The sequence below is a fragment of the Pseudorasbora parva genome, chromosome 17 (assembly GCF_024679245.1).
Source record: "Pseudorasbora parva isolate DD20220531a chromosome 17, ASM2467924v1, whole genome shotgun sequence".
In the NCBI taxonomy this organism is placed as follows: Eukaryota; Metazoa; Chordata; class Actinopteri; order Cypriniformes; family Gobionidae; genus Pseudorasbora; species Pseudorasbora parva.
In genome coordinates this window covers 43,010,737-43,023,994 of record NC_090188.1, presented here as the reverse complement: position 1 = coordinate 43,023,994, position 13,258 = coordinate 43,010,737, and the positions used below count along the sequence as shown (strand labels likewise).

The following is a 13,258-nucleotide window of genomic DNA, read 5'->3' as shown; positions in this document are numbered from 1 at the left end:
TCTTCAGTTCGCTTATCGTCCCAATAGATCGACTGAAGATGCCATCTCTCACGTCCTCCACTCCTCCCTCACACACATCGACAGCAAGAATGGGAACTATGTAAGAATACTATTTATTGACTATAGTTCAGCCTTTAACACCATAGTTCCCATTAAGCTAACTAACAAACTCCTGGATCTCGGACTGAACTCTTCTCTCTGTCACTGGATTGAAGATTTCCTCACTGGCAGACCTCAGGTGGTGAGAGTAGGACAGTTCACCTCCACCTCCATCACCGTGAGTGTGGGAGCTCCACAGGGCTGTGTCCTCAGTCCCCTGCTCTACTCTCTCTACACGCATGACTGTTTGTCCACACACAGCTCCACCTCTGTCATCAAGTTTGCGGATGATACTGTTGTCCTGGGCCTCATTTCCAACAACAATGAGACCGCATACTTGGACGAGGTGGAGCAACTGACATCATGGTGCCAAGACAACTGTCTCCTTCTGAATGTGAACAAGACCAAAGAACTGATTGTGGACTTCAGGAAGAGACAGCAGCGGTCATATTCCCCTCTCATGATCAGCGGGACACCAGTAGAGAGAGTGAGCAGCTTCAAATACCTGGGTGTGAACATCTCCGAGGACCTGACCTGGACTGCACATATCCAGTCTCAGGTGAAAAAGGCCAGGCAAAGACTGTACCACCTGCGCCAGCTGAGGAAATTCCGGGTCTCACCAGCCATCCTGAAAACTTTCTATTCAGGGGCGATAGAAAGTTTACTGACTCAGTGCATCACTGCGTGGTATGGTAACAGCACCAGTCACGACCTCAAAGCCCTGCAAAGAGTGGTGCGCTTGTCCGAGCGCATCTCAGGGTCCGCTCTCCCGTCTCTGCAGGACATCTCCATCAAACGATGCAGAGGCAGAGCTACAAAAATCATCAAGGACATTAATCACCCGGCCAACCCCCACTTCACCCGGCTGCCTTCTGGTAAGCGCTTCCGTAGCCTGATGGCCAAAACTGAGAGACTCAGGAGGAGTTTCTTCCCACAGGCCATCAGACTCCTGAACGCTGTCACTTAACAACATGTGACTTCACCTCACTCAGTATTAACAAACTCACATACTGATATTGCACTGCACTTTATTCTTGTGTTCATGTAACTACTCATTATAATGCTGTTTGCACATTACACTCCTGCACTTCTGTTATCCACGTATTTATTTTTATAGTCTCCAGTTTACTTTATCTCACTTATTTTATTCCACATCTCTTATTTTCTTTTACTTGATTTATTCATAATTCTACATATGTATATATATATAGCACCTTATCCTATTCCTATTTTATCCTATTCCTATTTTATCCTATTCCTATTTTATAATTTATTGTGCTTTTTTTGTTAATTGTTATTTGCTGTCCATGGAGCGGACCTGTTTACATTTCACTGCCGGTTGTATTCTGTATAACTGTGTATGTGACCAATAAAACTCTTGAACTTGAACTTGAACCAATCACTGAGTTAAAACAACCCAATTGCTGGGTTAGTCCATATTTGACCCAATATTGGGTTGTTTTTTACCCTACATTTTTTAGAGTGTACTCTTTAACATACCCAGGTATGTCACATAACATATGGAACATGAATAATAATAATAATTTAAAAAAAAAGTGCACAGATAATTCATTTAATAAATACTGCAGTATCCCATAAAACAAAAACAAAAAAACAAGAATTCTTCATTTTCACAGGCCTATGGAGGATGAAACTTGCAAAGACAATAAATAAATAAATAAACAAACAAATAAATCCACAAAATTCTCCATAAATAAATATATAAATAAATGTGCAAATAAATACATAAATCCACATATTGCTCCATAAATAAATATATTAATAGTTAATGCGCTAGGAGATAAATAATTACCTACACTCTAAAAAATGCTGAGTTGTTTTAACCCAATGTTGGGTCAAATATGGACTAACCCAGCGATCGGGTTGTTTTAACCCTGCGGTTGGGTTACATATTTGCTTAAGACAACCCAATTGCTCGGTTAGTCCATATTTGACCCAACATTGGGTTGTTTTTTACCCAGAATTTTTTAGAGTGTAACATGCTAATGAAGGGGGCGTGTCAGACAGCCATCAGCCAATGGCGGCACAGAGACGGCCTTCTGGTGTTTGATTGACACCTCCTCATTAGCATGCTGCACCAAGGGAAAATAAATACGGCGCTAACCTTAAAAAACGAATAAACGGTTAAAAGTAAAAAGGTCAACTTTCAGTTTAGCATTTCCTTTAACATTTTTATTTATTCCCCCAACATTTGTTTCATTTATTTAAATCTGCACTAGGTCTAAGTATCTTTTTTGTGCACAAAATGTATATAATAATTGAATACATAATGAAACCATTTTACAAACTGTGTTTTTGTCTTATCCCGAATCACTACGGGACACTTATAATAAGAGTTTATATTGGGACTATATTAGTCCGGTTCGCGTTGCACTGCTGCGGTCTGCGGAGGAGCACGTGATTAGCCATAGACATGAACAGAGAGAAGTAGATCCGGCTGCAATGTTCTCCCGCAAGACATGCAGTTCTGTTTAATAACCACTAGAGCGCAAAAGTGTTGCTTTAAAGGTGGGGTAAGTGCTTTCTGGTGATCGTTGTTGTTATTAGTATCATTAGTAGACACGCCCCTTACTGCTGATTGGCTCACTCTCTTCTCACCATCATTAGTAGACACGCCCCTTACTGCTGATTGGCTCACTCTCTTCTCACCATCATTAGTAGACACGCCCCTTACTGCTGATTGGCTGACTCTCTTCTCACCATCATGAGTAAACACGCCCCTTACTGCTGATTGGCTCACTCTCTTCTCACCATCATTAGTAGACACGCCCCTTACTGCTGATTGGCTTACTCTCTTCTCACCATCTTTAGTAGACACGCCCCTTACTGCTGCTACATTTATTATATATATATATATATATATATATATATATAGAGAGAGAGAGAGAGAGAGAGAGAGAGAGAGAGAATTTAGTTTATTAATTATTTTATTTGTTTATTTTTTTGCGCATTTATGTAATGTATTTATTGTTTTTGCAGGTTACGTCCTCCATACACACACAGTACAGTACAGTACAAAAGAAAACTGTTTAAAATATAATATCCCGCTCCGCTCTCTTCCCTGTGCTATCTTTCTGTTGTGCAATTTGTAAGATAAACCCTGAAAATATTTTGCATCTTTTTTTATTTTCTTTTTTTGTATGTAGGCCTATGTTAATTTTTTGGAGTTGATGTAGAATATTTATTTAATATGTTAAGTGGAACTAAAATTAACATAAAGAAAAGAGATGCTATTTTTATGACAAAAAAAGATGTAGAAAAGAGTCATGCTTTTATATTAAATATAATAATATTACTTGGTATATTCTACATGCACAGATGTAAAAGGTCTGAAAGGATTCCTAATATCTAATATAAGCCTGACATGAAGATTTATTTCGAGACTTTAAAAGGACTCTCAAACCGCAAAAGAACCATGGACATCTACAAGTCAACTCCTCATCTTTAATTTGAACACATATGTATACCCTTTTTGTTATAATTACGCCTCTGGCTCCACAAACGACTAATGCTTTTAAAACGGGACTAAAATCATAGAGAGTTTGGAAAGTGTTTGTCCTGTTTAACACTGACGCTGCTTTGAAACAATCGTCATCGTAAAAGCGCGATATAAATAAAGCGGATTGATTAATGTTAACATTGCTTTGTGTTTACATTTTTGTGTTGATTTAAACTTAATTCTTAATCGCTCTAACAATTTTTTCCCCTCCATAGCACTTTGATATTTTCTTTAAAATGTAAAGTGCTATATAAATAAAATGTTTATTTATTATTATTATTTTTAGTTATATTTTTTATTATTATTATTGTTCATAATGTTATGGAACTGTTCAAAGAATTATATGTGAAATGTTCTGAAATGTATAATTTTTTGAAAAAAAAAAAAAAAAAAAAAAAAAACACTTCCCTGTGCTCGCGTCATCATGACGTCAGTTCCCTGTTTTGAACTTCAGCACAGATAGATTTTGGACTGCAGCAGCTTATCAACAACACACACACACGACTAATGTCCAGCTATTGAACCGCACACACCTGCAGTTCACCCGCGAGATTCGGTAATGGCATTGCTGACCGTGTTTGTGATGTGTCGTGTATAGTGTGTGTGTAAGAGTGTGTGTGACTGAGTCTCTGTGCACATGTTCTCCAGCAGAAGATGGCAGTGGACTGGTGGGGCTTTGCTTATGCTGCAGCTCTGGCTCTCGGAGGGTTTATGGGATATAAGAGGAAAGGTACGAGCACTTCTGCTGTTGTTTTCATGCATCTGTTATATATAATGTGTGTGTGCAGCTGATGGAGTTATGTGTGTGTGTTTTCTACAGGAAGTGTTGTGTCACTGATTGCTGGACTCTTCTTTGGGAGTGTGTCTGCATACGGAGCCTTCCGGATATCAAATGACCCTAAGGATTACTGGACCTCTCTGAGTATGTACTCAAATCCTGTGTGTGTGTGTGTGTGTGTGTGTGTGTGTGTGTCAGCTTTCTCTCTCTCTGTGCTTTACAGTGGCTGCTGGCGTGCTGACCGCTGTGATGGGAATGAGATTCAGGAAGTCTGGGAAGTTAATGCCTGCAGGCATCATGGCAGGACTGAGGTAAAGTGTGTGTGTGTGTGTGTGTCATGTTAAAGCCTTCACAGGTGAGAAATATATCAATTATTGTGTCCAGAAATAGGGTTTCTGCAGGTCTAAATTGAAGCAGAAAGTCTTAAATATAATATCCTTATGATTTCATGTATTAAATCAAAGAATCTTTTCATAAAATTGTAATTTACTGTATAAATCAGAATGTCATGGAAATGTTTAGCTTGGATGAATAAATCAAAAGTAGGTCAGAACACTTAAAGGGACAGTTCCCCCTAAAACTCCCAATCCTGTCCTCATTTACTCACACTAATGTGAATACATTACAGAAAACAGAGTTTGGTAGAAATACAGTAATATTTGAGAGACAATACAAAGATAAAGTGTATCATACAGCCATAAAATAAAATAAATCATTAAACTTTTAATAAAGTGCTGTTAATCCGTATTTTCCATGATTTCATTTAATTAGACATGCTTTTTACTTCATTTTAACAGTAAAACAGAGGAAAACAAAATAAAAAAAGGATTTTCAAACATCCTGAAATCAAGATACATTTATTTGACGTGTAAAATGAAGACATGAAAGTCTCGTTTTCTGAGAAATTGAGCCACATTAAGTGAGTTTATGCTTAAAACGAGCATCTGTGTCAATAGGCAGGAAAATGACTTCCATTTGAATTAAGTTTATTTTTTATTTTTTTATGAACACATTAGCAGATATTTGTTCTTGTTTTAATCATAAAATCCCTTTCTGAAGATTTCTGATCTTCTTCAGTAAATGACGAGAGACCCAGACAAAACCACATATAGTGTGCTCAGCAGGTCCAGGAAAAGTTATTTCCATGTTCTAGTGTTTGGGAGCAGAGATATTCATAGAGATATTCATACTTTTAAGCTTTTTTGGATAACTTTAAGTTATGGAGATCTGTTGGAAATTGTATTTCCAATCGTGCTAATAGAAGTCATTGTGTGCTTCCTCGACATTTTGACCCGTTCCCTTCAGCTTATTCCCTTATTGCTCTTAAATCCACCTTCATAAACCCTCTATCAGAATATGGCCGTGTGTTCTCAGCCGGGGTCATATTTCATATTTATGTACTTGTATTTGCTCTGGAACAATTTTAAATGTGCTTTTTCAGACTTTGTGTGTGTGTGTGTCTGTGTTTTTATTTGTGTGTCTGTCTGTGTGTGTCTGTGCATGCATATTTGTTTGTGTGTGTGTGTCTCTGTGCATGTTTGTTTGTGTGAGTGTGTGTGTGTGTGTCTATGCATGTTTGTGTGTGTGTGTGTGTGTGTCTGTGCATGTTTGTTTGTGTGAGTGTGTGTGTGTGTGTGTGTCTGTGCATGTTTGTTTGAGTGTGTGTGTGTGTCTGTGCATGTTTGTTTGTGTGAGTGTGTCTGTGCATGTTTGTTTGTGTGAGTGTGTGTGTGTCTGTGCATGTTTGTTTGTGTGAGTGTGTGTGTGTCTGTGCATGTTTGTTTGTTTGTGTGAGTGTGTGTGTGTCTGTGCATGTTTGTTTGTTTATGTGAGTGTGTGTGTCTGTGCATGTTTGTTTGTTTATGTGAGTGTGTGTGTCTGTGCATGTTTGTTAGTTTGTGTGAGTGTGTGTGTGTGTGTGTCTGTGCATGTTTGTTTGTCTGTGTGTGCATATGTGTTTGTTTGTCTGTGTGTGTGTGTGTGTCTGTGCATGTTTGTTTGTTTGTGTGAGTGTGTGTGTGTCTGTGCATGTTTGTTAGTTTGTGTGAGTGTGTGTGTGTCTTTGCATGTTTGTTTGTTTGTGTGTGTGTGTGTGTGTGTGTCTATGCATGTTTGTTTGTCTGTGTGTGCATATGTGTTTGTTTGTCTGTGTCTGTCTGTCTGTGCCTGTTTGTTTGTGTGTGTGTGTGTGTGTGTGTCTGTGCATGTTTGTTTGTCCGTGTGTGCATATGTGTTTGTTTGTGTGTGTGTGTTTGTTTGTGTGAGTGTGTATATGTGTTTGTGTGTCTGTCTGTGTTTGTTTCATTGCGTGTCTGTCTGTGTGTGTGTTTGTCTGTTTTTGTGTGTCTGTGTGTTGTTTGTGTCAATTTAAAATGTGCTTTTATGTTTTTAAACCGGATGTTTCACCCAAACTGATTTAATGTTTAATGCCACAGAGAAGAGTATTGAATATGTTCTTTTATTCATATGCTCCAGTAGATCAAATCAATATAACACATGAGCAAATGTGTGTTAAATCAGAAATGCGTGCAGATGATGATGATGTGTGTGTGTGTGTGTGTGTGTGTGTTTCAGCCTCCTGATGGTTATCCGGATTCTGATCTTCTAAGTGCTCATGGACACACACACACACACACACACACACACACACACACACACACACACACACACCCAGAACAGCTGCAGTGTTCGCTATAGCTGTATCTTGCACATTCCGAATAAATCTGTTGAGTTTTAGCGTGTCCGTTTTGCTGAGGAGGCTTGTGAATGTTTTGGAGAAGTGTCTGGTTCTTCTACTTGAAGAGATGGCTCAGCACCTCCTTCACGGTCTTCACATACGCCTCGTCTGGCGGAGGTTTCCTGGCACTGCCCGGCTGCAGGAATTTGCTGATTTTGGGCAAGGCCTTCATCTTCTCCTGAAACGCCTGCGGAACAAATGATCATCGTGAGCAACTCACTAAACGTATCCCTGCACATCGACCATCACTACTGTCTTTAATGTGTATTAAATCTACATTTGAATGTCTAATGAAAGTTAACACTACTCTAACATGATGTTTTGGTCATACGCCGATGTTTAGAGATTCAGACATGCACAAAAACTCCAATAAATTAATAACCAGTCAAAAGTTTGGAAACAGTAGTCATTTCATTTTTTTGTTGTTGAAGTTTTTGATGCTCAAGCCTGAATTTATTTGATCACAATATTGATACAATGGTTTTCTATATTAATATACTTTAAAATATATTTTAAATCTAAGCTGAATTAATCATTACTCCAGTCCTCAGTATCACATGATCCTTCAATAATCACTCATATAGAGGAGATATATCTATAACCTGTGATACTTTCTCAGGGGTGCTGAACACAAGTGAACGGGGTTTACACACTTCATGATGCCCAGGACTGCCAAATATAATGAACCTTTCATGGGGGAGCCCCTTCCTAAAATCCATATGTGTGACCCTGGACCACAAAACCAGTCATAAGGGTCATTTGTTTGTTTTTTTAAATAAGGATTTATACATATCTTCATGGAACATGATCCTAATGATTTTTGGCATAAAAGAAAAATGTATAATTTTGACCCATACAATGTATTGTTGGCTTTTGGCTCAAATACACCCGTGTGATTAGTGACTGGTTTTGTGGTCCAGGGTCACATATTTTTACGTATGAAAAAACATTTAAACTGTTAAGTGTTTATAGTAGAAATCCTAAGTGTGACATTATAAATACAACATATTGTTTCCAAACTTAAATTGGCTATACTTAATGTTGGATGAATAAACCGGAAGAAGAACAATTCTCAAGTTTCACGATAAATGCATGTAAGCGGCTTATGTACCGTGTTACGAATACTGCCTTACGAACCCAGGGAGCGAGTTAAAGGGGACTAGAGAGAAAAGCGCACTAGAAAGATATACAGCAAACATACACATCTTAAATTGATTAAGTGCTCTGTAACTTTAATCATTTTTTGCTGTCTTTTTATTCCCTTAAATTTTCTGGGGACCCCTAAGAACCGTCCCTGATCCCCAGTGTGAAAACCCCTGAGTTAGTTCACCCAAAAATGTGCATAGTGTGATTAATTCCTCCTGTGGTTGGCCAGCCGTCAGACCTCCGCTCATCTTCACACACAGATGAAGATATTAGTGTTGAAATCCGATGGCTCAGAAAGGCCTTCATTGACACCAATGTCATTTCCTCTCTCAAGACCCATAAAGGCACTAAAGACGTCGCTACAAAGCCCATCTCACTACAGCGGCTCTACAATCATTTATAAAGACGAGAAGAGTTTATGTGCGCAAAAAAACTAAATAACATTTTCTTGAATCATGAATCGATTCACTGATCCATCGGTTCGAAGCTTAGTTTTGATATCGGCCCATCACTCTTTATTTTTATTTTTTGGTGGGGATTATTCCAGATGTTCTGAACGAATTGATGGCTTTATATGAGGAAGGAAAGTCTGACGGGTTTGAACAACATTAGGGTGAGTAAATGATGACAGGATTCTCATTAATGGGTGAACTGGCCCTTTAAGTGACTGGCAAACAGTTGATTTATTCATCCACAAATCACTATTATACAGTAAATTCCCTTTTTATGAATGGATTCTGCAATTCTTTTCACGTTTTATGCAGTGTATAAATCATAGGGTCCTAACTTAACACCATGGTATTCAATTTAAGACTTCCTGATCCAATTTGTAAGACATTTTTAAGGCCTTAAATTGTGGAAGGTAAAATTAAGACTTTTTATGTATGTGCCTGTTTCAAAATGACCTGCATGTAACTACAGCTGTAATTAATTTCTGTAATTACATCTATGACACTGTTAACCTCTTAAACCTGCCAAACCGGTCCTAACCGTACCCGTTTCCACCTCAATAGCAGCAGCACAACGGTTTTCAATACATCAACACAACAGGTACTCTACTTAACTATCACTTGTTTTGATGCAAGTACATAATAGTTAAAGACACCTAATATAAAGTGTGTATTGTTAAGTAAGCCTAGCCCAATTTTGTGGCTGATGTCAGTGTGGGAAAGTGTGGAAATGCACCTGGATCTTGGGAAAGGTTGCCAGTATTGTAGGGAATAACTCCTGCAGCATCAGAGACGTTTCCAGTAGATGGACGTCAGCGCGGCTCAACTGGTTTCCCACCAGGAAATTAGAGTTTGCAAGACCCTAAAAACAGAAACGGCATGATTTCATTTATCCAGAGTAGATGATCAAGCTTCAAAATGAGGAATGAACAGTCCGTACCTTCTCAAACACAGGAAGGTAGCGCTCTTTTGCCTTTTGCTCTATATCACTGAGCTGCTTCTGCTTTTCTTCGGGCGGCATGAAAGGAGACCTCATGAAAAGCTCCATTAGATCGATCAGACCCTCTGTGTACATGTCAATCCTTCAGAATAAAAACACAGATCATTGCTTAGCTGTGGGGGAAAAAAAAGTTGAGTACAAAACAGTTTGCATTAAAGGGTTCGTTCACCCAAAAATGAAATGTCTGTCATTAACTCCTCTCCCTAATGTCGTTCCACACCCGTAAGACCTCCGTTCATCTTCACACACAGTTTAAGATATTTTATATTTAGTCCGAGAGCGTATGCAAGTGTATGCACACTATACTGTCCATGTCCAGAAAGGGAATAAAAACATCATCACAGTAGTCCATATGAGACATCAGTGGGTTAATTAGAGTCTCTTGAAGCATCCAAAATACATTTGGGTCCAAAAATAACAAAAACTACGACTTTATTCAGCATTGGCTTCTCTTCCGCGTTTGTGTTCAATCCTCAAATAAAGATTCAAACGGTTATGAATCAGCGAATCGATTCATGAACTTAAAGAAATTTCATTTTTGACTGAACTCTCCGTTTAAAAGTTGATACTCACAAAGCGCGTTCTTTAAGGTCTTTTCCGCAGAGTTTGTATTTTTCCGAGATGTAATTCATGATGGCTCTCGACTGCACAAGCTGCATCCCGTCTATTTCCACCAAAGGAACCTGCTGGAACATCAGCGCTCCGTCTGCAATAAACACAGGAGTCACATTCATAAAGATTGAATTAAAGATTAAAGATTCACATTAAAGGCACAATATTTAAGATTTTTGGAATCAAATATCCACTAGAACAACGGGAGGGGGGACATTTTGTTATTTTCATAAAGCATTAAGAAATCGAATAGAGAACGAAATTCTAGATTTAACTCTAGTTGGGAAATAATCATTTTGGGACTATTTGCAAATAATATTTTCATTAATTTGCGTCAAATATATCTTTAGTCGTGGGATTCTTCCTGTTAGTGAATAAACACATAGATCCGCCGATAACATTTTAATTCCTTAGTGGTCTGGTGGTAGAATTTTTGTAATCCATGTCGGAGGTTACAGGTTCTAGTCCGCCCTCATTAAAATCAATGATGTTCAATGATTGTATATTAAGAACATGGACACGTTTGTGTGCATTATTTTGTGTGATTTCACCGGAAAGAATATATCCGTAATGAAATTAAGTGATAGATTGATGCCCTTGTCTGTGTAAAGACTGCACGAGCCAAAAGACAACGTACACCCTGCTTACTTTGATTTGATTGGCCATCGCAATCATTTTGACATTGACGAGTGCCGTTAGACCTGAGGCAGGCCAGACTAAAAATTAAACTTTTCAAACTTTTTGTCATCCTAACACACAGATCGCTGCATAAAGAAGTGCAGCAGAGCAGTTCAATTATTTAAAATATTGGGGGGGCCCCCCTCAAGACTTGTCCCCCTCAATGTCTATGGTGGTTACGGTCCCGAGTCCCGACTTACATTATCCTAAATGTTTTCAACAATGTTTAAATCCTGAGAAATAAGCTATTTTAACCAGGACACGGTCCGTGTGCTTGCGTCGCCTATGAGACATTTATAAAACCGCATTACCCTCAGGTTTTAATAAGTAAAGCTGATTTAACGCACAGAGTAGCATCACTTTAACACACTCAAATGTGTGTGATATGATAAAACAGCTACACCACACACACGCAGAGAGAGAGAGAGAGAGAGAGAGAGAGAGAGAGAGAGAGAGAGAGAGAGAGAGAGAGAGAGAGAGAGAGAGAGAAGAAGAGGAAGCTCTCGCAGCAGAATAAAAGCCCCGCCCACTCAAGGAGTCAGTCAAGACACTTGTTTTGAATAAGAAACTAAAAATTACATATCATGCCTTTAAGTAAAATGATAATAAAAAACAGATGATGATAGGAGGAATTTATTGAACATACCCTTCAGCAGTTTATCATAATGCTCTTTTTTGGTCATAACTACCTCCTCAAACTGTGAACACAACACAAGAGATCACATTACAATCACATTCAACTTCTACAGCATGTTTGGCATATACTTACATACAAGCTATTTTCATTACATAGCCTACATGCAAAGTGTCATTTTTCCACTTTTTGCAACTGCATTTTCTTTTCCAGAGTTTAACTTTCTGCAACAAACCTCGACTCCAGCTGCGGCCAGAAGCCATCGGACCGACTCCATTTTCCCTCTTCCATTGAAGTAATGCAGCACAACTTTCCCAGACATTTTCACAAAGTAAGCGACACTTCAAACCTCTTCGTTGTTGTGTGTGAGTGTGTGTGAATGTGTGTGTGCACTGTACATGGTGTTTTATGCTGACTAGCCAGTGTGTTACGCAATTCTTGGGCGGTGCAACTTCGGGACAATTGGGCACAAACTTATACCCGAATATACGTGAATACAGACGCTGGTATCCCTCTGTGCATTAAGTAAATAATTGCCATAGACTGTAAACAAAAATATATATAATTGGGGTAGGTTGCTGCTTGATTATTACACATCCAGTTAGCTAGATCGGTTTTCTACAGCTCAAGCTTTGCAGACAAGCGTCTGCTGAATGAAAACAAAGCAAAGCTCGAGCAGTGATGGTTAAACGTTAACCTAGCTGTGCACAAAAATGCTGTGTCATGCTAGTTTATGACATACTATCGCACGCCGTTTTATAATGCCTCATGAACTATGACTAATTGTTACGTTAAACACGACTGCAACTATCTAAAATATAATTTGCCAAACCAAAGCTTTACATTAAAATTACGTGTGCCAAAATGTATTTTTTATTGAATTTCTCATCTAACTAACAGAAGCTAAAGAACCTTTTTACTTTTAACCAATTACGAATTAGTTTACAATTAAATACAATTAATAATATTTAATAATCGTAATTTTAAGTTTTTAAATACTTAAAAGTATTCATCACGTACTCCAATAGCAGCACAATACCAACTGTTTTGGTATTAAAATGTTATGAGAAAATGTTTTACGAATGTTTATCCACCACATTACCTTTTATTTATTTTATTTTAATTTATTTTTTATTTTTTTTACATTACCTTTTATTTAAACCTAAATAAGAAAGCCATGTCAGGTCGTCTGTCAGTTGGCAGGCAGTTTTGCTTTATTAAAATGTGTTGCTGTGTGCAGTGTGTAAATGAAAATAAAAATAGTTTTACCCTCCTGCTGACTAGTGTTGTGCCAAACCCACACACACATACACACACACACAGATGATTCGACTATCAGTCGACCATAGAGAGATTCGACAATTCTGATTCGATTGTGTAAATCCTTATTTGGGGACAATCCTAGAAAGCACATTTGAATTTATCAGTTGACCACATGATGCACTGTCTGTTCAAATCACACTGGTGTGATTGTACGCACAAAATGGTTAAACAAATTTCACTAAAAATAGAGAATCGTTTTCCACTTTTCTGCTTAGGATTCATATTCATTACGTGTTTGCATACGCAGCAAAGCATTGTGGGTAATACCAAAGTTTTTTTAAT

At 38.2% G+C, this 13,258-nt stretch overlaps 2 protein-coding genes across 3 annotated transcripts; one reads left to right on the top strand and one right to left on the bottom strand.

The window, feature by feature from the left end:
* The first annotated feature begins 4,035 nt into the window (after window positions 1-4,035).
* Window positions 4,036-7,116, top strand: tmem14a (transmembrane protein 14A). Of its 2 annotated transcripts, none has more exons than XM_067422392.1 (5): window positions 4,036-4,175; window positions 4,271-4,349; window positions 4,440-4,541; window positions 4,621-4,708; window positions 6,972-7,116. In XM_067422392.1, the coding sequence occupies exons 2-5, from the start codon at window positions 4,274-4,276 to the stop codon at window positions 7,003-7,005; spliced, it is 300 nt and encodes a 99-aa protein (XP_067278493.1). In that variant the 5' UTR covers window positions 4,036-4,175; window positions 4,271-4,273; the 3' UTR covers window positions 7,006-7,116. The 2 variants fall into 2 exon arrangements, with proteins under 2 accessions (XP_067278493.1, XP_067278492.1); XM_067422391.1 differs by having other exon boundaries at window positions 4,038-4,175; window positions 4,268-4,349.
* Window positions 7,033-12,118, bottom strand: LOC137045620 (glutathione S-transferase A1-like). Its single transcript, XM_067422389.1, has 6 exons — window positions 11,889-12,118; window positions 11,666-11,717; window positions 10,303-10,435; window positions 9,670-9,811; window positions 9,466-9,591; window positions 7,033-7,321 (listed from the first exon to the last, which is right to left on the bottom strand). Exons 1-6 carry the CDS (start codon window positions 11,973-11,975, stop codon window positions 7,190-7,192), a joined length of 672 nt encoding a protein of 223 aa, XP_067278490.1. The 5' UTR covers window positions 11,976-12,118; the 3' UTR covers window positions 7,033-7,189.
* Between the last annotated feature and the right edge of the window lie 1,140 nt (window positions 12,119-13,258).